The following is a 24058-nucleotide window of genomic DNA, read 5'->3' on the forward strand; positions in this document are numbered from 1 at the left end:
AGGCAATCCACTCACCTCGGCCTCCCAAAGTGTGGGATTACAGGCTGAGCCACGGAGCCCAGCCTTCTGTGACTCTTATAGAGAAAACTGACAGGGTGGTGGAATAAATTCTGAACAATAGTTGCAGTAGGGGTAATCTAACCATATAAACATTTACCTTGCACTTATAAGAAAGATAATTCTAGCATGTGAACTGGGTCTTATTCTACATTTGATATAGATGGCTTAGCTCTCATCAGAGTTCTCTAAAGACAATTATAGGAAAGTTGCAAAAGTTGATATTTTAATATATCCAGATTTCTACTTTCCTCTTTGTTCAAGCACTAAAAGCTATTAAATACAGTAATATGAATGAATTAAAAGTGTAAACATCTTCAAAGTCAAGATTATGACAGATTCAGTAGACATTGGATTTTCTTTCATTGGGAATGAAAGAAAAGCCAGAGTTTACATAAATAATCACCCACAGTTGATACACACTCATGATCACAATCTAGGTAATTCTGAAATGATGATGTGAAGAGTGAGACCTTAGCTGCTCCAAATTATCTTGTATGCTGTACAATTTGATTCTACATTTATCAAATAATAATGAGGCGGATGGTGGAGAATGGTAGCCAAATTTCTGACTCAAACAATAAGATAAATGGTAATACTAATCTGTAAGACCGGGAAAGCCATGTTGGGGGCTGAGTCAAGGGGAAAGCCTCGCATAGACACAAAGGTGAAAAAACGTGAAGCCAGAGCATCTAGAGTGTTTGATATTTGTTTCTCCATTAATAGCATGGTACTAATTTGCTACACTTAGCCACCTGGTTGGTGCAGTGTCTAGCCCTGTTCATTAGCTAGTTGTGTCCTGTGGTTTAGAGTTACGAAGGAACAGAAAAGCAGTTGAGAAATAGGAACATGTTTACCAAAGCAATAAAGTAGTGAAAATAAACGCTCCCACAATAATATACTTTAACTCATTTGGAGTAAATGCTGGCTATTAAATATAGTCAAAACAGATACCATGCTGTGAATTACAGGGTCTTAAATATCCCTATAACTGATATTTGACTTGTTAGAGTGTAATGGTGGGTGGAGAGAGGAGTTTCACAGTAAATAATAGAAGACAAATTCTAGGGCTGTCAGCAATGATTTCTTACGTGTTATTTTCACTTAAACACTGAAAGAAATGACAGAGGCATAAATAGAATGAAAGCCAACTTAATGAAGTCTTTTTTTATATAGTTCAGCAACACTGAATCTAAACCAGACAAGGCAATTTCAGCACTTAAGTCAGACCTCAGGACTGGTGTCCTGGGATCCAAACTGAGAGGCACTTCTAGAATTGTCTTTGTTAGAATGAGTTAAAAGGGTAAATGTCCCGTGTTATCTATTTTTTTCATTCTTTTTTTCAACTTGAAGGTGTCTGTAAGATCCTTTTAGAATCATAAGGTTTGCTCTGTAGTTGAAGATGTGCTGCAGATTAGTGCCTACTTAGATTAGACACTTCAGAGTTTTGAGTATAGCAATAAATCTAAAATAAAGAAACACTATGAATCTCCAAAGGTTAAGAGGCCTCCAGTACAAGCCAGTCTATCTTTTAGCTTCTAAAGGTACTTGTATCAGAACTGCAATTGATCTAAATTTATATTGTCATTGCAAAATCATAACAAGTCAAAGAGTGTGCTGGCTTCACCTTTTACACACTAATAGTTGCCCATGAACAAAATTTGCTTCAAGATAGTCAGTTGAGATTGGATTAATCCATTCATTTGACCATTTTATTGAGGACATATTTATGTTAGGCACCATGTAATGTACTAAAATGATCCAAATATTAGGTGTACCTCCCCTGTTTCTCCTTGGGATATAGCACTAGGGTTTGGATCACAAACTCTATTATTATTATTATTTTATTATGTCGGGTACAATTCAGGGTTAGGTATACAAACACTGATTATGCATGTACCCTTGTTGATGAGGTATGCCCCTCCCTCCCCTAGCAGTTTCCCTCGACTGCCAATCCCACCCTCCCCTTCCCTGACAATTTCCCATTACTGCCAAACGCTTTCTTATTGTATTATAATTGTTCAAGATCCACTTATGAGTGAGAACATATCACAAATTCTAAAACAGTAGAAAAGTCAATGCCTTCCCCTCAGTTGCTGCAATTCCATAGTCTTACTTTATCTTGGCACCATCTACTACCAGACTTATGCATAAAGAAAACTTAGTTTCTTCAACAGTACACACACCCACGAATATTCCTGCTTCCATCTTTCTAAGCCCTTACTAATATCTATCTCCTTTTCGCCAATCTCCCTCATGTCTTAAAACCCAAACAAATTTTGTCCTACTTTGATACCTGACATCTCTACAATATTTCACTGGAATGTTCATAACTCAAAACAAAGTTCCCTTTCTAGTTCACGGTTCCCACTAATATCTCCAATCTTAGACGAAGGTTGTTCAGTACAACTTTCTGTAATGAGGAACTCAATTTTTAACTTTTAAAATTTTCAATTAATTTCAATTTCTTTCTTTCTTTGTTTTTTTGAATCGGAGTCTTACTCTGTCACCTAGGCTGGAGTGCAGTGGCACGCTCACAGCCAACACAGCCTCGACCTGCTGGGCTCAGGCAATCCTTCTGCCTCTGCCTTCCAAGTAGCTGGAACTACAGGCATGTGCCACCACACCTGGCGAATTTTTTTGATTTATTGTAGAGATGAGGTCTCACCAAGTTGCTCAAGCTGATCTCAAACCTGTGGGATCAGGCAAAACTCTCACCTCAGCCTTCCAAAGTGCTAGGATTACAGGTGTGAGTCACTGCGTCCAGCCAATTTAAATTTAAACAGCCATGTGTGGCTAGTGGCTACCATTCAGGACAGTGGCACTCCAGATAAAATAATTTCTACTAGGTGTTCAAACACTTGCTTAATAATCGGGGATTATCTGTAACCAAGTCACCCTGTGTATCTTCATAGACCTCATTTTATTCATATTAAATACTTCAATCTTCCAACAAAAATCCACAAAGGACTAATAATCAAACCAGACTCACATGAATCAAACATTTTACCCATATCAAGCATTTCTAATAGTTCTGAGTTTAAAAATAACCCACGACACAGGCAAAGCAAGAAGTTCAGAACTCATAGTGTAGATGTCCTATCTTCTCACCACATCAGAACACTTTCTGGCCTTGATTAACTTATGAGCTCTCTAATAGTGCATACAGCAACACTCTGAGGGGGGACCCTCAAAAAATCAGAATTATTTTGAAGGGCAGGCCTCTTGTAGCAAGGCTTCCCCTGCTAGGTTAGTGTTCTAAGAACCTATCAGCCTCAGTGTACTAGTTAGCGTTGTGGTGAGAGTGAGAGGCTGCATTACAGACAAAACATTCCAGGTGACTCATTGTTTCACCATGACAATGCACCGTGCTGAGTGCTCAGCTATTTTTTACCAAAATGGTGTGACCACCATGTCTCACCACCCCTATTCACCCAATCTTACCCTGAGCAACTTTTTTTTTGGTTTGTTTTCCTGGATGAGCAAAAGTCCTTAAAGAGAAACATTTTGCCAATGTGAAAGAGATGGAAAAAACAACAAGAAAACACCAAACCCAAACAAAAATGACAGGAGCACTAAAAACATCAAAATTAACAAGTTCAAAGAACTGTTTTGAGCAGTGAACAAAGCATTTTAATAGGTGTATTGCATTGCATCAAATGGAGAGCACTTTGAAGGTGACTGAAATTTAAACATGTAAGAATACACAATTTTTTATAAATAAATTTTGGGTTTTTGCCCACCCCTTGTATGTACATAGAATAACTCTTTTAATCATAAAATATCTTCATTTTCTTTTTTTTAAGAAAGAAAAGTTTATTTAAAAGTATATTAGAGAGAGAAAGAGAAGGGAGAGAGAAGATTCGCCTCCCCAAGGTGGGGGCGGGGACCAAAGCCAAGAAGCATAGTGATAGTCATAGCTCAAAGAGCACATGGCCACACCAGAGTCTAACAAGGCAATGGCCCAATATCTTCATTTTCTAACAAAATAGATTTCACGAAATTTTCTAGAAACTTATGCCCACACATCTATAGTTTCCATTCCCAGCAATCAACAGTTAGCTATAAGCAGTCATTGACAGACTAGGTGCTTCTGCTCAAAGCATTCCTTAGAGAAAGTCTTCCCTACCACTAAATACAATTGATGTGTTTCCCAAAGATCTGTAATTTGAATGTGTATAAGAAGACCTGACTGAGTTATCTTTATTCTTTTGGGGGTAAAGAAATAACATAGATTGAAGATCTGATGCTTAATCATTTTTCCCTACTCAAGAAACTGTGTGTTCATTTATGCTAAACTGATACACCCCACAGTTAGGCATCTATGGTATGAATGTATTACTGCTTAAATATCATCCAAAATTCAGCTCTATATTTGACCCAAGTTCATCCATCCCAGAGAAGTCCTAAAAAAATAAATTCTTAGTATTGAATGCAGGTTACCTACACTATAGAGGTCTAGATTTTTGATGGTGATGAGCAAGTTCCCGGGTGGCCTTGGCATTGTAGCTCTTCCTTCCTTTCTCATTTGCACTTCTCAGAGTAGCTGTAGAGTATGCTGGGGCTATATTGTCCTTAGATAAGGAGAAACTTACTGGAATAGCTTGGATTTTGTTCCCACCTTCCTAGAACAAATGCCTGCAATGGCTTAGCTCAGCTAGTCAAGTCAGCCCTGGGTATAAAATCCAGGATAGAGCTCTTTTCAGCTGTGGTGTAATACGAGGCACATGAATATGAGACTCCATCCACCCTGGGCAGCTTTCCTGAGTCTCAGGAGACTAGCTTACCGTAAATTCCAGGTATCTATTGACCCTTGCTACCCATCTGTGAATAATAAAATGCTTTGTTTAGCTTGTGTGAGTGTTCTATGTTTTGGATTCATGCAGGTGGATTAAGACCACTGCATGGTAGTGGAGAGGTAGAGTCCTCCCCTGGGATTAATACCAGTCACAGTAAACCTGCTTCACAGATGTCCACTATGGAAGCCGCAAGCCACATGTGACTATTAAGCACGTGAAATGTGGCTAGTTCAAACTGAGATATGCTATAAGTACAAATGCACACCAGACTCTAAAATCTTAACACAACAAAAGGAATGTAAAATATTTTAAAAATAATTTCTATATTGATTACATACTAAGATAATGTTTTTGGATACATTGTGTTACATAAAATATGATATTAAAATTAATATGACCCATTTATTTTTACTTTTTTAATGTGACAACTATAATATTTAAAATTATATATGTATTGATAGCTTGCATTTTATGGCTCTTTTATAAGATCTTTTTCTTTTGCTACCCATTTTTAAAGACCTGTCTTCTTTTGCTACCCATTTTATCTCTTTATTCTTTGTTCAGAACATTCTTCCTTTCCTTCTCCTTTCTCCTCAGAAACAATTTACCTCTTCTTTCTCCTGCTTGGTAGTGCAGGAGGCATCTTATTTTGTTCAAGCATGTTTTCAAGATTTGTCTCTGTTCCTGAAAACAGGCAGTCTTTTCCCTAAGATGAACTCTAGTGAATAAAATTTTCTTCATTTTTTTGTTTTTTGTTCTTGCAATACAAAGATGAAAGTCACTGGAGAGGTTTTTAGTATGTTCACAGTCAGAGGAGGAGACAAGGAAGGTAAAACGAAAATGAGACTAGAGTCTGAAAAGTGCTATCCACCATAGAGCAATGTATAGACGCTATGGGAATTCAGGGTACATTCATGCTTATTAATTATGTGAATTGGTCAACATAATAGTAACTGCTTACTTGGCTACATTCACACTACACTCTAGCCACGTGATGGGGTGACATTCACCGGTCATCCCACATCAAAATTTCTACTTTAAAGGTTTTCAAACTGTAAATACAATTTGATCGTAAAACTCCCTGTTTAAATAAAATCCCATGGATAAATGGAACCTGATCATGCAAATGAAAACTCTCTTACTTTTGGTGAGAGTTATGAAGGCACATCTGCTCACTCCTCTCTGCTGATACTAAATGGGGAGCAGAGAGTAAAAGCCATCGTTCTGTTCCCCTGATCCTGGGACACTTGACTCTGGTCCTAGTTTCCATTTCTGACATGTCCTCCTCAGTCAACATTGCAGGTTTCTCATCTTCCAAATATCTCTAAAGTGCTGATTTCTTGTTGCTCACCTGGGAGTTTTTTACTTTTTCTCCCACTCATCCCATGCCATTGTCATGAATTAATAAATCTTCCTAAACACTCTTTTCAATTCACCCACTGATAGGCACAATGGCCCTTCAAAGATGTCCACGTCCTAATCCCCCAAACTTGTTAGTGTGTTTCCTTATACGGCGGAAGGGACTTTGTAGATGTGATACATTAAAGCTCTTGAGCTAAGGAGACTATCCTGCAGTATCTGGATGAGCCAAATAACAGTGTAATCATGAGAGTCTCTGTAAGAGGGAGGCATAAGGATCACCATCAGAAGATGTGACAACAGGGTCAGAGGCCAGAGTGATGCAAGGGAGAGCCACCAGCCAAGAAACGCAGAAAAGATGGAAAAGGCAAGGAAACCAATTCTTCCCTAAGGCGTCAGGAGGAAACACAGCTCTGCTAACCCCTTGATTTTAGCCCCATAGAACCATTTCAGACTCTGACTTCCACAACTGGAAGATAAAAGTGTGTGCTGTTTTAAGCTACTAAATGTGTGGTAATTTATTATAGTGGCAAGAGACAACCAATAACTCTTCCCTCATTCCGGTCTTTGTCACAACCCTGGTTTGGTTCTTCCTATGTCTCACCTAGAACAACTGCCACAATCTCTTTATTGCAATCCTTCTTCATGTTGATTCTCTGTATTCTGCCACTCAGTGTAGGGTAGATATGTTCCCTATCAATAAAGGGTTTTCTAAGAGCTTTTTCTTATCATCCAAAGTAATCATGTAGCGAATTCTCACCAAGGCCTCAGAGACCCATCTTCTTATGGTCCCAGTCACGCTCTACTGGCTCCCCTTTATACCAGTAAATCAAAGAGGCAGTGAACTGATAGAAATTTATTTCTGAGTTCAAATCCAGGGAACAGAGCCAGACTCGAGGTCTTTCTAAAATGGTTCTGATCACGCTTTAGGCTTTTTTTTTTTTTTTTTTTTTTTGGAGTCAGAGTCTCACTCTGTTGCCCAGGCTGGAGTACAGAGGCACATTCACGGCCACCACAGCCTCGACCTGCTGAGCTCAGGTCATCCTTCTGCCTCAGCCTTCCAAGTAGCTGGAACTAAAGGGACACGCTACCACGCCAGGTTTATTTTTTTATTTGTTGTAGAGATGAGGTCTCCCCAAGTTGCCCAGGCTGGTCTCAAACCCCCGGGCTCAGGCCATCCTCTCTCCTCAGCCTCCCAAAGTGCTGGGATTACAAGCTTGAGCCACCGTGACCGGTCTTACCTTTCAGGCTTTTACAGTTCACTTTTAAAGACCAGAGTTGTCGGTACCAATACGTCACCCACATGACCAGCATTGTATAGAACTCAAGCTACAGCCACATTTTACATTTAGATGGTGACATTTAAAGTAAAGGAAGTTTACCAGGACTTAGACATTAAATCAATATTTTTTTTATTATGGTTTTGTGGAGTGTAGTTAAGGGTTAGGTGTACAATTACGTTTCATTCAGGCACCCTGTTGATAAGAGGTGTTTCCCCTTCCCCAGACAGATATTTGCTACTCCCATCCCCCTCCCCCTGCCATAGTTTCCCAGTACCATCAGTCATTTTCTTATAGTATTACATTGGATGTTCAAGGTCCATTATATGAGTGAGAACATGTGATACTTGGATCGTTGTTTCTGTGAGAGGTCACTCAGTATTATAGACTCAAGTTCCATCCAGGTTGCTGCGAAATTCATGATTTTGTTCTTTTTTATGGCTGCGTAGTATTCCATCGTGCATATGTACCTCATTTTTTTAATCTGGTCCTCTTTTGATGGGCAGCATGGTTGCTTCCAGGTTCTTGCTATTGTGAACAACGCTGCGATAAACATACGTGTGCAGGTATCTTTTTTGTAGAGTGATTTGAGTTCTTCAGGGTTTATTCCCAGTAGGGGGATTACGGGGTCATATGGAGGGTGATATTTAGAGCTTTTAGGGATCGCCACACTGGTTTCCACGGAGGTTGCACTAGTTTACTCTCCCACCAACAGTGTAGAAGTGTTCCCTTTTCGCCACACCCTCACCAGCAGCTGTTATTTTTTGAGTTGTTGATAATGGCCATTCTGACTGGAGTTAGGTGGTATCTCAGTGTGGTCTTGATTTGCATCTCCCTGATAATTAGTGAGGTTGAGCATTTCTTCATGTGTTTGTTGGCTGCTCGGATGTCCTCTTTTGGGAAGTGTGGCCTTAGACATCATACATTGCAAAAGTTGTGCAAATCACAAGACTTAACGATTACATAGATACTATATAGTTAAAAGAAAATGTATAAAGAGGGCTTTACATCTTTGAGCTTAGTCTGCTGGGAAGTCACGGATCCCCTGAAGCTACTTACTGGGAGTGCATAGAAGACCAAGGAGACTCTCAGTAATGTGCTCAGGCATGTGCAGGAGTGTTTGAATCCCTGCCATGCCCTTCTTCTAGGGGCTGTGGCAATTTGGAGAAACATTAGTGGGTCTCTGTATCAATCTGACCCTGCCTTGGCCTCATCTGCAGCCTATGTCTCTCCTTCCTGCCTCAAACACTGTTGAGGTCCCTGTGCACCTTGTACAATTTTTTGTCTTAACTTTGTGCGTTTTTATCCCTAGCCGGAATGCTTTTTACAATCGCAACCCTCCATTACCCTTCTGCCTGGCCAGCCTTTAATGCTTTGTTTGCAAATCATCCCTTTAGAACCAATTCTCTGGGCCCCTTGGTGGGATTCGGTATTATTATCGAATGCTGCCACAGTGTCCCCTTCATGTCTCTCTCAGGCCCTTAAAGCACTGTCTTATATCTGTTTATGGGTCTCTCTTTCATCAGCATGCTAATTTCTTCAGGAAAAACCATGCTTTATGCTTGAGGGCACATGGCTCATTCTGGGACATAGTAGTTGCTTATTGTTTGTTGAATGAGTTAAATTACTGAATTACACTATATAATATTGTGCATCTATAAAAAAACAGTTCATAGAAAAAGAAAGGGAATTATTTAAAAGTAAATTAATATCATGTTGAGAAATCTTGATAGAAATATATATTATCAGAAAAAAAAATACATGCTATAAAACATCACAATTAGTTATTTACAACCTGGACTATTTATTTATGGTAGGGAGTGCTGCATGAAGCAAATCAATCAAGTCAATGCAATGGTCAATTTCTAGTTTTAAAGTGTAAATTATCATTGCATTTGTGTGGTGCAGACAAGAATCATGTTTAATAAATGAAAGAAAACAATCTGTAAGACAAAGCAGTAATTTATTTTTATTTATTTATTTATTATTTTTTTGAGTCAGAGTCTCACTCTGTCACCCAGACAGGAGTGCAATGGCACAGCTCACGGCCACCACAGCTTTGACCTGTTGGGCTCTGGCGATCCTTCCACCTCAGCCTTCCAAGTAGCTGGAACCACAGGCATGTGCCACCATGTCCAGCTAATTTTTTGATTTATTGTAGACACGAGGTCTCGCCATGTTGCTCAGGCTGGTCTCAAACCCCTGAGTTCAGACAATCCTTTGCCTCTGCCTCCCAAAGTGCTGGGATTACAGGCTTGAGCTATCGCACCCGGTCAAAGCAGTAATTTAAAACCCATATTCCTATTGGAATTCAGTGAGAATTGCTGGAATGATTTTCCGTCACCATATCCATCTCATATGACTAAAAAGTTAATACAGTTAAAGGTAGATTATGGTCAGGCTCAGTGGCTCAGCCTGTAATCCCATGCCTTGGGATGCTGAGGTGAGTGGATTGCCTGAGCCCGTGGGTTCGAGACCCGCCTGGGCAACTTGGTGAGACCTCATCTCTACAATAAATCAAAAAATTAGCCGGGTGTGGTAGCGCGTGCCTGTAGTTCCAGCTCCTTGGAAGGCTGAGGCGGAAGGATCGCCGGAGCCCAGCAGGTCGAGGCTGCGGTGACCGGGAGCGGCCACTGCACTCCAGTCTGGGCGACAGAGTGAGACTCCAACTCAAAAAGAAAAAAAGGTAGATTATGGAAAGCATCATATTTGAAAATTATACTAACTGGACACGGCTGACTACTGGGTTACAGATTCTGTCTGAGAATTGAGAAAGCCTGTTCTATGTTTTTTTTCCCCTCTGAAACCTAAAAAACAGTAGCAAATTCCCTGGGCAGTGAAACAGGGGCTTGCAGTAATCCATGGGTAAGACCAACTTTTCATGGTAACATGGCAAACTGACCATCTTTCTTCTTTTGTTTCATTTTTCCCTCTCTTTTTTAGATCCCAAAGGCATAAATAATTTAAAAATTTATAGTATTTTACAACATGCATTGACAATTTTTTCATTGGCCCATGCATTTCTCTCAGAGCTCCTCAGTGTTATTCTAATTCATTGTTTAAAAAAATACTTCCCTTTGTTTCTAAAATTACATTTTAATTGAATACATTATTATAGTATTGAATGCTTTTACAACCATTTTCTTGGTCGTGCTTGGTGGCTCAGCCTGTAATCCCAGCACTTTGGGAGGCTAAGGCAAGTGAATTGCCTAAGCCTGCAGGTTCGAGACCTACCTGGGCAACTTGGCGAGACCTCATCTCTACAATAAAACAAAAACTAGCTGGGCGTGGAGGTGCATGTCTGTAGTGCCAGCTGAGATGGAAGGATCGCCTGAGTCTAGCAGGTCGAGGCTGTGGTGGCCAGGAGCATGCCACTGCACTCCAGTCTGGGCAATAGACTGAGACTCCAACTCAAAAAAACCCAATCTTTTCTTTTTTCTTTCTTTTTTTATTTTAAAGATGTGGGGTACAATTCAGGGTTATATACACATGTTCATTATGCAGGTACCCTTGTTGATAAGGTATGCCCCCTCTTCCCCAGGCAGATTTTTAAAACATAAAAATATTTAGAGTTTAGCTCCAAATATCTATTTATTTGTTTGTTGGGCAAAATTCTATTTTGTTTTTGAATCAGAATCTCAATCTGTCTCCCAAGTTGGAGTGCTGTGGCATGATTACAGCTTACCGCAGTCTCCAACTCTTGAGTTCAGGCAATCCTTCTGCCTCAGCCTCCCTAGCACCTGGGACTGCAGGTTCATGCCACTACCCTGGCTAATTTTTTTGTTTTTTTTTGTAGAGATGAGGTCCTGTTCATTGGTCTTGAACTCCTGGGCTCAAGCAATCTTCCTGCCTCAGTCTCCTAATTTTGGGGGATTACAGGCATGAACCACCACTCCTGCCCTGAAACTATTTTCTTTTAAAAATACTATTAGGCAATTCCTCAGTTCATGAGGCTCCATCTTGACCAACCTGTGCAGTCCCTCATCTAGTTCTGTCACCAGTGTGTTGTTTTTATCATCTTTATTTTCCCCCATAGCCACGTCTCCATTTGCCTTGCCTCCTAAATTTCCCTCTAAGAACTAGTTTAGCTGAAACGTAAAAATGCCAGCTTGCTGTTTTCTTCATTATCATCTACTTCTCGGTACTTTGTAACTTGCTTTAACCCAAGAGAGCTTTTAACAATTTATTTTTAAGATTGCAGACAAACAGGATTTTAAGCTATCTTTTGTTACTGGTTTCTAGCTTTGCTCTGTTACAACCATAGTCTCCAGGACATCAAATCCTTAGAACTTAGTTGGTTTTTATTGAGTCCAGTAGAAACTTAATTTTTGTGAATGGTCCATGGGCATTCAAAAATATATTTGTTTATTAGGTATTAAATATATATACTGTATATTAATAAGCCTAATTTTAAATGTACATGTTAACAATTTTCTAGATCTTTAAGTTTTGTCAGTGTAATGTCAACAGTTTCTGAGGAAATGTTAAAAAATCTCCAACTAAAATGGGCAATGTATTCAAATCTGCCCATGGCTCACCCCATTCCACTCCTAACAAAACAGAAACTTCTGAAATCAAGAAACCAAAGTGGAAATGGTATTGTTAATTAGAAGTAAAATCATGTTTACTAGCTACGGCTTTATGGAAGGATTTTTGAAAGGAGTCCTGTCATTTCACTTGAATTGCTTTACTTGTCCAGTGGACAGAAAACCTCCCAGGTTACAATTCTATTCTTTGTGTTTTGTTTTTGTTTTTGTTTTTTTTGAGTTGGAGTCTCACTCTGCTGCCCAGGTTGGAGTCCAGGGACACACTCATGCCTCTACCTGCTGGACTCAGGCGATCTTTCTGCCTCAGCCTTCCAAGTAGCTGGAACCACAGAAGCACGCCACCACGTCTGGCTAGTTTTTGTGATTTATTCATAGTTGCCCAAGCTGGTCAACTAAGTTGCCCAGGCTGGTCTTGAACCCACGGGCTCAGGCAGTCCTCTCACCTCGGCCTCCCAAAGTGCTGGGATGACAGGCTGAGCCACCGCACTCGACCACAATTCCATTCTTAACATCCCCAGATGGCTAGACAGTGCCTTGTCCAGATAAACACCAGTATGCCCTGTGATCAGTGGATAGCCCATAAAACCAGGTAATATTCATCCTCAATCCTCCCATTGATGGAAGTTTCTTCTGTTATTGCCCTGAGAGCAAAAACATTTCAATATTTATGAATAGATTAAAAATAAAACACTTGGTGGTAAGGAAACCGGAATAATTTTAAGCTGCTTTTATGTAAAATGTGTCAGACATTTACTGTGTGACTTTCACAAAATATTTAACTCCAACTTGCCTCAGTTTCTTCATAATAACGTGGCCATCATAAAATTGGTGTGAAGATTAAATAAGTTGGTATATAGTTAGTGCTTAGAATGATGCTAAAGTCATATGATATGCATTTGGTAAACTTGTGCTATTAATATCTAATTGCTGGCTGTGTTTCACTGTTCATATTCTTTCCAATTTCTTGATTTATTCATTCTTCATGTGCTTGTAAAGGGGTGTGTGTGTGTGTGTGTGTGTGTGTGTGTGTGTGTGTGTGTGTGTGTAGAAAACCTTTTCTATGTATTAGTCTCTGGGAATGTCACCAGTTCAAAATCATTCACCCATCTACTTGTGTAGGAACCCGAGGACTATTTTTGGACTCATTTGGGGTTAGAATTTAGTACTTGTTATTTTGACTAAAAGATTTGAGTCTTCGAAATGTTTTCTTGATTGGGGAAGATGTATAGCCCCAGGCATAGTGTAGAGAAAGCCAGCACATAGAAGAATAGAAGTATAATGCAATCACATGGAGACATAAAGATAAGAAATGGAGAAAGAATGTTGCCTGGGTTCCTATGGCTTTCCATTTCTGAATTTTGAGCCCTTTCTGAAGCCAGAATACATCCCTGACAAAGGGTTTTTCAAGATATTGCTTCATTTTGGTCGTACTAGCTCTCGTGCTCAAGTTACTTGAATTGATTTCTGTTATTTGCATCAAAACTAGTCCTAAACATTACAATAAAATAGATCACAAGTGTTTGAAGGCTGAAAATTGTGTCCTTGACTCCTTCTGGGATCAGAAGATAATTCAGCCATCATTGTCTGATATCCTTTCCCTTACTACATACCTGAACCACAAAACCTGGGGTGTCTGCCATCCATCCAACTTGAACAAATATGAGAAATAAAGGATGACATCAATAGAAGTATTCTGAAACTACAATAAATGGTTTCATCATCTAAAATAGACATTCGTCTTAGATCCAAAGGTTCTTAGTAGATGCTCACTGCTCTTTTCCTTCCTAGCTCTCCTGCCTCATTCTATTTCCTGCCCTGCTTACTCCATGGGGCCATACTCATCTCTTTTTATCCTCTCTCCAATGGAAAACCATCAATTCACATAAGTTTTAGCTGCCAATTTCATTTACTCACTTAATCAAAATGTATATGTTGAGGCTGATATTTTCCAATATTAGAAAACCCACTTGTCCACAGCTTTGCATCATAGCTCCTATGTTAGATGTATCAGCCTAAGGGTGATATTTTATTCTTGTTTCTGACTTACAATTTTGACTCATGTCTTAATTGATTTGTAAACAAAATGAGGAAGGGAGTGATATTCATGAGCTTTCTCAAGATCATTAACCACGTGGGTCTTGACTTATGTCCTCTCACCTGAGCTTTGCCCTGTCATCTAATGATCAGGGGATATATCCAGATGGAATTTTCCAAATCATTCACCCATCTACTTGTGCAGGGACCTGAGGACCATTTTGGGACTCTCTCTCTGGGGTTAGAATTTAGTACCTGTAATTGTGACTAAAAGATTTGAGTCTTTGAGTTGTTCTCTTGATTGGGGAAGATGTATAGCCTCAGGCATTGTTGTTTTGTTTTGTTTTGTTTTGTTTTATTTGTTGTAGTCTCACTCTGTCTCTCGGGCTGGAGTGCAGTGGCACACTCACAGCCACCTCAGTTATATTGTCAGCTCTGCTAGAAAGTTTATAAGGAAAAAAATCTGGGATCAGCAAAATCTAGCTGATGAGCTTGTGCAATAAATAGGCATGAAGAAGTCTAGATTAGGGTTGGTGATAAAAAAGCAGATAGGTAAAAAATTCTAAAGTAAAAGCCGACTGTACTCCCTGCCTAACTTAACCATAGGGGATGAAGAGGAAGATAAGTCACTGGTGACTCCAAGGTTCTGACGGAATGAGTTGATGGTAAAGGGAATTTGTGACTGAACCAGGCATGTTGGGTGAGAAAGTTCTGATTTCCTTTTATGCATTAATAAAAGATTAGCAGACGTTCTCATTTGCAAAGTGCTGAGTTTGAGCAACTTGAGCAACTTGGCGAGGCCTCATCTCTGCAACAAAATAAAAAATTATTCGGGCATGGTGACATGCACCTGTAGTTCCAGCTACTTGGAAGGCTGAGGCAGAAGGATCACCTGAGCTCAGCAGGTCCAGTAGTTGTTCAAGGTCCACTTATGAGTGAGAACACGTGACACTCGTCTTTGTTTCTGTGACAGATCACTCAGTATTATAAACTCTCATTCCATCCAGGTTACTGTGAAATTCATGATTTTGTTCTTTTTTTATGGCTGTGTAATAGTCCATTGTGTGTATGTACCACATTTTTTTAATCCAATCCTCTTTTGTTGGACAGCACGATTGCTTTCATGATCTTGCTATTGTGAACAATGCTGTGATAAACATACGTGTGCAAGTATCTTTTTTATAGAGTGATTTGAGTTCTTCAGGGTATATTCCCAGCAGGGAGATTGCAATCCATATGGAAGGCCGATTGTTAGAACTTTTAGAAATTGCATGGCATTCTCTTAGTACATCTCTTTATTCAAATTGTAAACCACACACATACTATCATTCCCAATCAACTTCACCCTCCTGCCTATCTCTTCCAAATGTTTATGGACAAATATAAAGCTTAATGTATCTTACCCTTTAACTTATAACTGTATCCTTTAACTGTAACAGTTTCACAGTTAATCACACACTATATTAAGTTGTGTGTTTTTGTGGTTTATTATAGATTTATCTTTATCCGCATTGAATTACTATGAGTTTGTAAGGCTGAAGAATCATGGTACATGTCCCACATCATACAATTTATTATTAATGATATAATAGATACAATAAATATTTAATGGTTTATTGCCTTACAGATAAAACAAAGTAATTGTTTTCACCTAAGAGATGGTTTGATCCAATAGTATGAAATTTAAGAGTGATTTGATCATCATAATTTCTATTCTGACCTCCTTGATTTTTGTACTGCCATGGGAAAGGCATTTTTAGCTATTCAGAACTCATTTTCTTAATCCAAAAATGGAAATAAGCCTTGTCATCTGTCTTATTCACAGAGAGTGGTGAGGAGTATTCTAGTCAATACAAGGTACATGGCTAATACAAAGTTTAAGAAAAATGATAAATAACATCTATTACAAAATTGAACCATTGTTCAATTTCTTCTGCCCTTTCAGTTCTTTGATTCAATATTCTTTCACTGAAATCTGAGATCTTTAATTTGAGAAAGTGTTTTGCTAATAATGGTAGACTTTCTGCATTGACCTTTTGTTATCATTAGGCACACCTGGATGATATGAAATTATGCTTTTAAGGAGATCAATATATCACTAAAAATGCATAGAAAAACATCTGGTGATAACATTTCAGGTATGGGAAATTTAAGTATAAATGCTATCAGAGGACTCTATTCTCAATGGAAAGCTTCTTTAAATAATTTGAAATAATATTTTTTTCTCTTTATTTTTAATTTCTTAAGCAAAATCTTTGTTCTCTCGATAGAAGAGCCACTTTTCCTTTATTCTGAATTGTGAAGAATGGCAAAAAATAATTCTCTATATTGCTAAAGAATCAGAAAAAACTTTAAGTAATTTTATTGTATTGAAGATATTTATAATAAATCATTCATTAGAGTTAAAGAAATCATGATTGTACTGCAGTAACTTTGTTAATAACATGTTATGTGAAGTAGCTTTTTTGTGACTGTGTGCTTTCATGTGGGTACAAAAAGTAAATTTTAGAAGTTACAATTACATTAAAAAATTAAAGGACCAAAAAAACATTTTTTTAAATGCAAACCATCCTAGAGGCGATTGTGAGTGATTAACAATGTAGATCAGATATAGCCTAACTTGGAAAATGGGAGGGAAATAAGTTAAGCAGATACAACAGCAAGATTCCTAGACACAAGATTTTCCATGATTGTTAATTATATAATTCATAATTCCTCCAATTACTTTCTCTTTCAAAATATATGTGTTCAACCCATTACAGTTTACAAACACCATTGGCAGTGTGAACTAATTAGGTACAATATAAGAGTAATAAAAATAAATATAGCACAAGTTTTTTTAAACTATTGAAAAAAATTCCATTGAAAAGAAATAAATGATAGACCCAGGCAACTAGAGATGCAATGGTCAACACTTTAGTTATTGCCTATGCTTCTCAGATAGTGTTTATAATTAAATTTCCCATACCTGAAATGTTATCACCAGATGTTTTTCTATGCATTTTTAGGAGAGGGAAAGATCTGGAATTTTGATAAACCTTAATGTTTATATGACACGTGAATTTCATTTGCATATGCTCTCTCCTTTATACTGGTAAAGACCAAAATCTAGAATATTGCCTAAAATATCCACCCTGTCCCAGCATTCATAATCATCTTAAATCTTTATAAATTAGACATAACCTAAAAATTCAAGTAGAAAATTATTGAATGTATTTCAGCCGCAAAAGTTTCTGTGAACCTGAACCTGCATGATTAAAAGCTTAATGACAGTTTGAAAACAAATCACTGGACATAAGTCCTTTATAATGGCTTCTCGCTGGTGTATATTCAGTTACTCTGCCCCAGTGCTCTAGTTGCCTGGGTCTATCATTTATTTCCTTAAACAAACCTTGCTCATTATGACTTAGGACCTTTGTCACACAATTCACTTTGCCTGTGACACACCTCACCCTAGGTCCTCCTACCTGGTTAAAGAGCGCCTGTCCTTCAATTTCAACTCATAGTACACCCTCAGTAAAGCTGTCCCCAACCTCCTGACCAGATCACATCCACCTAGCTATACTGTCTTACAGCACCTGAGGCTTATCCTAATTTGTAACTATACATTTCCATGATTCAGGTCAGTTCTCTCTCCCCAACTAGATAGTAAGTTTATGAAGCATAGGCAATAGCTAAAGTGTTGACTATTTAATCTCTAGCATTCCTCTATTGATCGGCACAGGGAAGATGCTTAGTGAATCTTTGCTGAATTAACAAATGACTAACTAACCTTTGACTTTAGCTCATTAAGTAACACATTACGAAAGCAACATCACAATGTGAAACTAAAAAGTGAACATAAGTTTAAGGCAGAATTCAGAACATGAACGAAATTTGTATGTTGTCTTTAGATTTTAGGAAATAGAATACATGATAATAATGATCTTTTATACAATTATAATGTTAAATACTGTGACAAAAGTAAGATTCATTTTCTTTATTTTTAACAAAAATTAAATAAAAGGGAAATAACAGGCTCACTCACACATTTCTTAGGGTTTTATTCATTTACACCTCGAGTAAGTTATATCATTGTAGCCAGAGGGTATTTTTATTTTTATAGCATTTAGTCTTTGTTAACACTCCCCAAATCCTGTTTTCTACCTTTCAGAGATTAATAAATCTTACGAGCTAAAAATGTAAAGTAATCCTAATTATATTTTTATTTCTGAACTATTTCAAACATCAAACACTTTTTAGATCATAGTTTTAGACCGTTCCTGCTGGTGAACAGGTGTTCATAAGCTTAAGACTGTAAAAACAATAAGAGGACTATGAAGACCTGACCTTCAAACTCAGATCTCTAGGGAGTCTGCAAATCTAATTTTAGGGCATGTGGAGACATAAGCAATAGAACACTTAAGAACCCAAGGCCTGCTCACTCCGTCCCAGCATAGATAATCATCTTAAATCTTTATACATGAGACATACCCTAAAAATTCAAGTAGAAAGTTATTAGATATATTTCAGTCAAAAAGTCTCTGTGAACCTGAACCAGCATGCTGAAAAGACTAATGACAGCTCAAAAACAATGACGAGATATTAAGCATATTTTTGGCCATATTCATCAGTTTTAAAATAAATTATCTACCTATGACATGGTTTGTATAACTTTTCAAAACTGTATGAATTTAACGGGTGCCAAAGTTACTAGTCTCCCCTTATTGTACTCCCAAAACATTTTCCAGGAAAAAATCTTAATCTCCTATGTCTTTTTCAAAGTGAAATTTGGTCATCAGAAATTTAGGTTTCTTTCTACTCTACATTTCAGATCATTAATTCTTTTTTCAACATATAAGGAAAAAGATTCATGATCAAGAATGAAGGAACTTGAGTGTTTTTTGTTGTTTGTTTTTTACAGGAAGAATTTCTCATAGGTTATTGGAGAGTTTCCTTCATCAAGATCTACCTACCAGTGAGGGCTGAGAGAAGGAGAGAGATTCCAACTTTCCTGGCAGCTTGCTTTTGTTCTGAAGGGAAGAGGTTATGGCTCAGCCTGTAATCCCGCGCTTTGGGAGGCCGAGGCGAGTGGATTGCCTGAGCCTGCGGGTTCGAGATCCGCCTAGGCAACTTGGTGAGACCTCATCTCTACAATAAATCAAAAATTAGCCAGGCGTGGTAGTGCATCCCTGTAGTTCCAGCTACTTGGAAGGCTGAGGCGGAAGGATCGCCAGAGCCCAGCGGGTCGAGGCTGAGGTGGCCAGGAGCAGCCACTGCACTCCAGTCTGGGCGACAGAGTGAGACTCTGACTCAAAAAAAAAAAAAAAAAATTCCATTTCCATACAATCTAATGAGTTGTTTAAATTTTAGGCAACAGAAACTGCTTCTAAGCATATCATGGATGCCAAGAAATGCCATTCATGCGTGTATTCATTTATTGAACTTACAAATTTAATAAACACTAATTTAGTACCTACTAGGCTTCAGTCAGTGAAAGACAAAATCTGCAAAACCAGGCAGAGAATTGAGTTCAGTACATCAACTACAAGAGTGTGCAATGAGTTCTGCAGAAGAGTTGTGCCCTAAATAGTAGAGTTCAGGGGTCAGGTCCTGAAGCAACTTGGAAAAGGTTTCAGGAAGAGGTGACTTTTGAACTCAGTCTTCAATGTAGGGTAGAAGTTTACTATGTGTGAAGTAAGGAGATGGGAAGGATGTTGGAAAATAGAATTCCAGTAAGAGTCTGCTGTGAAGGAAGAAATAATGGCATTTTGTTGTTGTTATTGAACTACTGAAAAGATATCTAACATGTCTGCAGAGAATGTGTAAAACCAAAGAAAGAAAACTTTGCAGCTGGAGAAAGAAAGGTAGAAGATTATGGAAAGCCCTATGTGTGATAGGGAGGAGTTTTAATTTTATCTATCCAGAAAAAAATACATAAATAAATGTGAAACCTTTAAAAATGTTGACCTTATTTGAGTCTCAGGAAGAACATTCTGGGGAAACTTATGAAGGCCGAATTATAGACAGACAAGAGACAAGACTTTTGCGGGAGGGAAGAAACGAAAGAATTCTAAACTTGCACAGGTAAAAAGAGACAAGGAGGTAGATATTTCAGGTGAGAGAACAGACGGGTGTGGACCATGAGGAAGAAGTATTTATAGAAAAGTAAATCTACCACTACTTTCAGTTTTTAGTACAGTCAATTGGCGTTCAGTAAGATACGACAATGAATTCAAAAGAATCAGTGATGGATAAGTTCAGTCATTAAAGCCAAGACCTTCAGTTTAAATGAATAAACTCGCACATGGCTAAAAAAGGAAATAAAACACGACATTTATTAGGCAAACTATCAAATGTTTATTTAAATTCCCATTTAAAATATTCTCAAGTAAAAATATATACAAAAACAGACACACAAAGCTTGAAGCAACTAGAAGCACGATGTTATACACACATATAAATACAAACAAAATTCAATTCAATGCAAAGTTGAGTGACATCATATTGCACCAACATTTATTCCATACAAAAGCACATGCATCAAAGCTTTCCATCAGACGAGAGAACACTTATTTCATAGCATCTTACCACTTACACAAATAGCCCATAAACACCATCTGGCAGTGTGATTGCTACACCAGAACTCTCCCCAGAGGGAAATCATTTAGCTGTAGAAGAATCCATTTTATTTCACATATCACATGCTGGCACAGGCGTCACTGCCAAGGAACCCTAAGAAACACAACACAATCCACAGATGAAAGTCCCTTTGTGCCACTTATATTTTCATAGTTAATTATCTTAGTACTGCTAATATGATTGGAATGTAGGTGCAAAAATGCAATTTTGCTCTTTAAGAATTTATCAATGTAAGACATTGTGCTAAATTTGTATAAAATATACAGAATCACCAATACCCAAGTTTCATGATCACAATGTCAGAGTAAGGAAGCCCTGCTTGGGATGAGGACCAGTTAATATAGTGAAGATCGCTCTTTCTCAGCTGGACCTCTTTGCTCTTGTATTTTAGATCACTAGGCCAAACCCACCATGATCCCACAATTTTGGGAATGGTACGAGGCCGTGACAAATGTATTCCATATCAAAATTAGGCATTTAACTGGTCTCTAAAGTACAATTTAAGCACAGATCAAAGAGATGTTACCAGCATAACCTCTGAGAGTAAACTGACTACCATCTCCACATGGTCAAATTGATTCCACCGTTGCAAACTATTGACGTTTTGCATAGAATACAAAAGGATTTTTAAAAACACATTCATATACAGGACTCAATAATATGTTGATAAGAACACACCAATGCACATATGAATTCTTCTACCTTTTGACAACTGAAAAAAAAGTTACTGTTGCTCAGTCAAATTTTTAGACACAGCTTTCTAAACCCATTTTTATAAAGTTAATTCAGATATAATTACAGCAAAAAGACATGAAAGATTCATTGTGAGATGAATTCAGAGTCAATGACAACAAACTTACTCTCCCAGTACATCACTACCGTGTAATCCACTCTATGATAAATAAGAAACAAGTCTATGAAATTTAGAGTCAAATCCTTGTCAGAAAAGTAACACAAAATAAGGCCACCCAAAGCATTCCGTTCAAGAGGCCATTTGTCTTGCTTTTTTTCTGACGTGCTTATTCTAAAACCACAGGTAACCAATATTTAGTATCCGTAAAACACAGCTACATGTTTGTTCATCTGTTCGGCCTAGAAAGAAAACGATGTTATTCCATAGCATTAAGTGATATGCATCTAATGCTTATGTTTGTGAAGTTCCCAAACGTTGAGAAGTACTACCGAAAATTCATTGCTATCATGCTACAACCCATTTACAGAAAGACAGAAATCTGGGGCCAATGTTTGCATTCAAAATAACCAAGTTTTGAAAGCAAAATATATCCTAGTATTACTATGGATTCTCGGAACTGTCCTTAAAAAAAAAAAAGTATTCTTTTACTCTCTAAACATGAATAACATCAAAAGAAGAATCCAGTTTTTGAAAATTTTAGTATAAAATGTTTTAGTTCCAGATGAATAGCAGTAGTAATAACATTCACAAGGGAAAACTATTAGGTAACACATTTCTTCAACAAGAAGATCCGATTATTTGACATTGTTGGAGGATTCTGACGGTTTGTATGATAACCATCACTATTTATATTGTTTTTGTTTTTACTTTCGGAGCAACAAGAAAGTTCTATGGGATAGTGCTTGAAATAAGGTACATAGTAGTTTAATGTAGGTCATTTCTAGCTTGTTGGAAGCATACATTTATTTGAAACAATCCGTGTTTCACGTCTCCAAAGTTTCTACTTTAATATAGTTTAGTAAAGCCGGGCTCAGTGGCTCAGCCTGTAATCCCACGCCTTGGGAGGCTGAGATGAGTGGATTGCCTGAGCCCATGGGTTCGAGACCCGCCTGGGCAACTTGGCGAGACCTCATCTCTGCAATAAATCAAAAATCAGTCAGGCGTGGTAGCGCGCACCTGTAGTTTCAGCTACTTGGAAGGCCGAGGCGGAAGGATCGCCGGAGCCCAGCAGGTGGAGGCTGCGGTGGCCGCCCCCGGTCCAGTCTGGGTGACAGAGTGAGACTCCAACTCAAATATATATATAGTTCAGTAAATGGAAATTTGGAATGAAGGACAGATTCTGGATAAAATTTAATTCAGAAATCCTTCGAAATACGACAGTTCAAACCTAGGACCAGGGGATCACATTGCATTGCTTCCCAATATATGACTGAGCTTCCGAACATGCATGCGCCTAATAAAGTTAATTAGGAGGAATATGTGAAGTCTAATTTCATAGTCCACGTTTAATTCAGACCACTCACAACCCACCCAATTATACAGCTACCACATCCACAGGTCTAGTATGTTTTTCCACAAGATGCCGTGCTAAGTAACCAGTCACACCAAGTGCTCAAAATACAGTCACCTGTGCATTATATTACTCTCTTTTCCCTCTGGTTTTCACTGTGGCCTTTAGCAGCTTCAACAAGAGGTAATAAGAACTTAGCAAGTAGATCTCCCAACCAATAAATTAATTCACTTGAAAGTCACCCTTAAAAAAAAAATCAGTAGTGTATTTTTTATGTTGGGGGGAATAGTATGTTCACTTTCAAACAAGCGTGGCCCCCTGTGTGGTTCTCAATGCCTAAGACTCCACAGTTTCTCAAGAGAATTGCTATCTATAAAACTGTAACGGTAGTTATTGATACTATAAATGTACACATGATCCAATTGCACTGAAACGCACACATGTAACAGATAGTTATTTGGAGACTATCATTCCTCTGTGCATTTTAAAGCCAATGGTAACAGAGAGGAGAGGGGGAAATAATTCCCAAGAAAGTAAACCTATTGGTAGATTCACACAAAGAAAATCTAAGTAATTGTATACATTCAACTTAAGATTCACTTCCTGTCTTGAGCACACAGTGTCAAAAAAGAAAGAAAATCATTCATTCATTCAAATAAAACAGAGAAGTGGTTCCAAATGATCAAAGTTAATATTTTTATGAAGTTGTAAGGAAGGACAATATCTTACAACACAGAAAATTGGGGAGACAATGATTATGAAAATTAAATTTCCTGTGAGACTATTTGACCTGTATTTGACCTAAAGTTAGACAAAACATTTATTTTTAGATAGCAACTAATTTGAAAACACAACAAAATGAAAAAAAAAATTATCTTCAAAAATGGTCTGTTAAAAAGTCTTTTTAAGGTACAGTACTAATAAACTAAGGTCTACCTAGAGGTCATACCTTTAGGTATTAAACATGTTAACATAGATTTTAAAATACTGTTAATGGAAAATTAAACTAAGAGATATACATAGGTAATGCTTCATTTACCCATATATAAGTAATGTAAACAGAAGATATGAAGATAAATCATTATCTATTCTAATTTTATATTGGCTTTGAGCTTCTTGCCAGTTAAACAATGCTATACTTTAATTACTGACTTTCA

The 24058-nt window shown here is 37.9% G+C and overlaps 1 protein-coding gene across 1 annotated transcript in view; it reads right to left on the reverse strand.

Annotated features, from left to right (window-relative positions):
* Positions 1-20391: 20391 nt before the first annotated feature.
* Positions 20392-24058, reverse strand: part of SLC7A11 (solute carrier family 7 member 11) — an 87669-nt gene continuing 84002 nt past the window's right edge. The window contains exon 12 of the mRNA XM_008053621.2: positions 20392-20790. Within this exon, the coding sequence (XP_008051812.1) occupies positions 20756-20790 (35 nt within the window). The 3' untranslated portion in view covers positions 20392-20755. The remainder of the gene's footprint in view (positions 20791-24058) is intronic.

Source organism: Carlito syrichta, unplaced genomic scaffold, assembly GCF_000164805.1.
Source record: "Carlito syrichta isolate Samal-C Ts95f unplaced genomic scaffold, Tarsius_syrichta-2.0.1 Scaffold288323, whole genome shotgun sequence".
Lineage (NCBI taxonomy): Eukaryota > Metazoa > Chordata > Mammalia > Primates > Tarsiidae > Carlito > Carlito syrichta.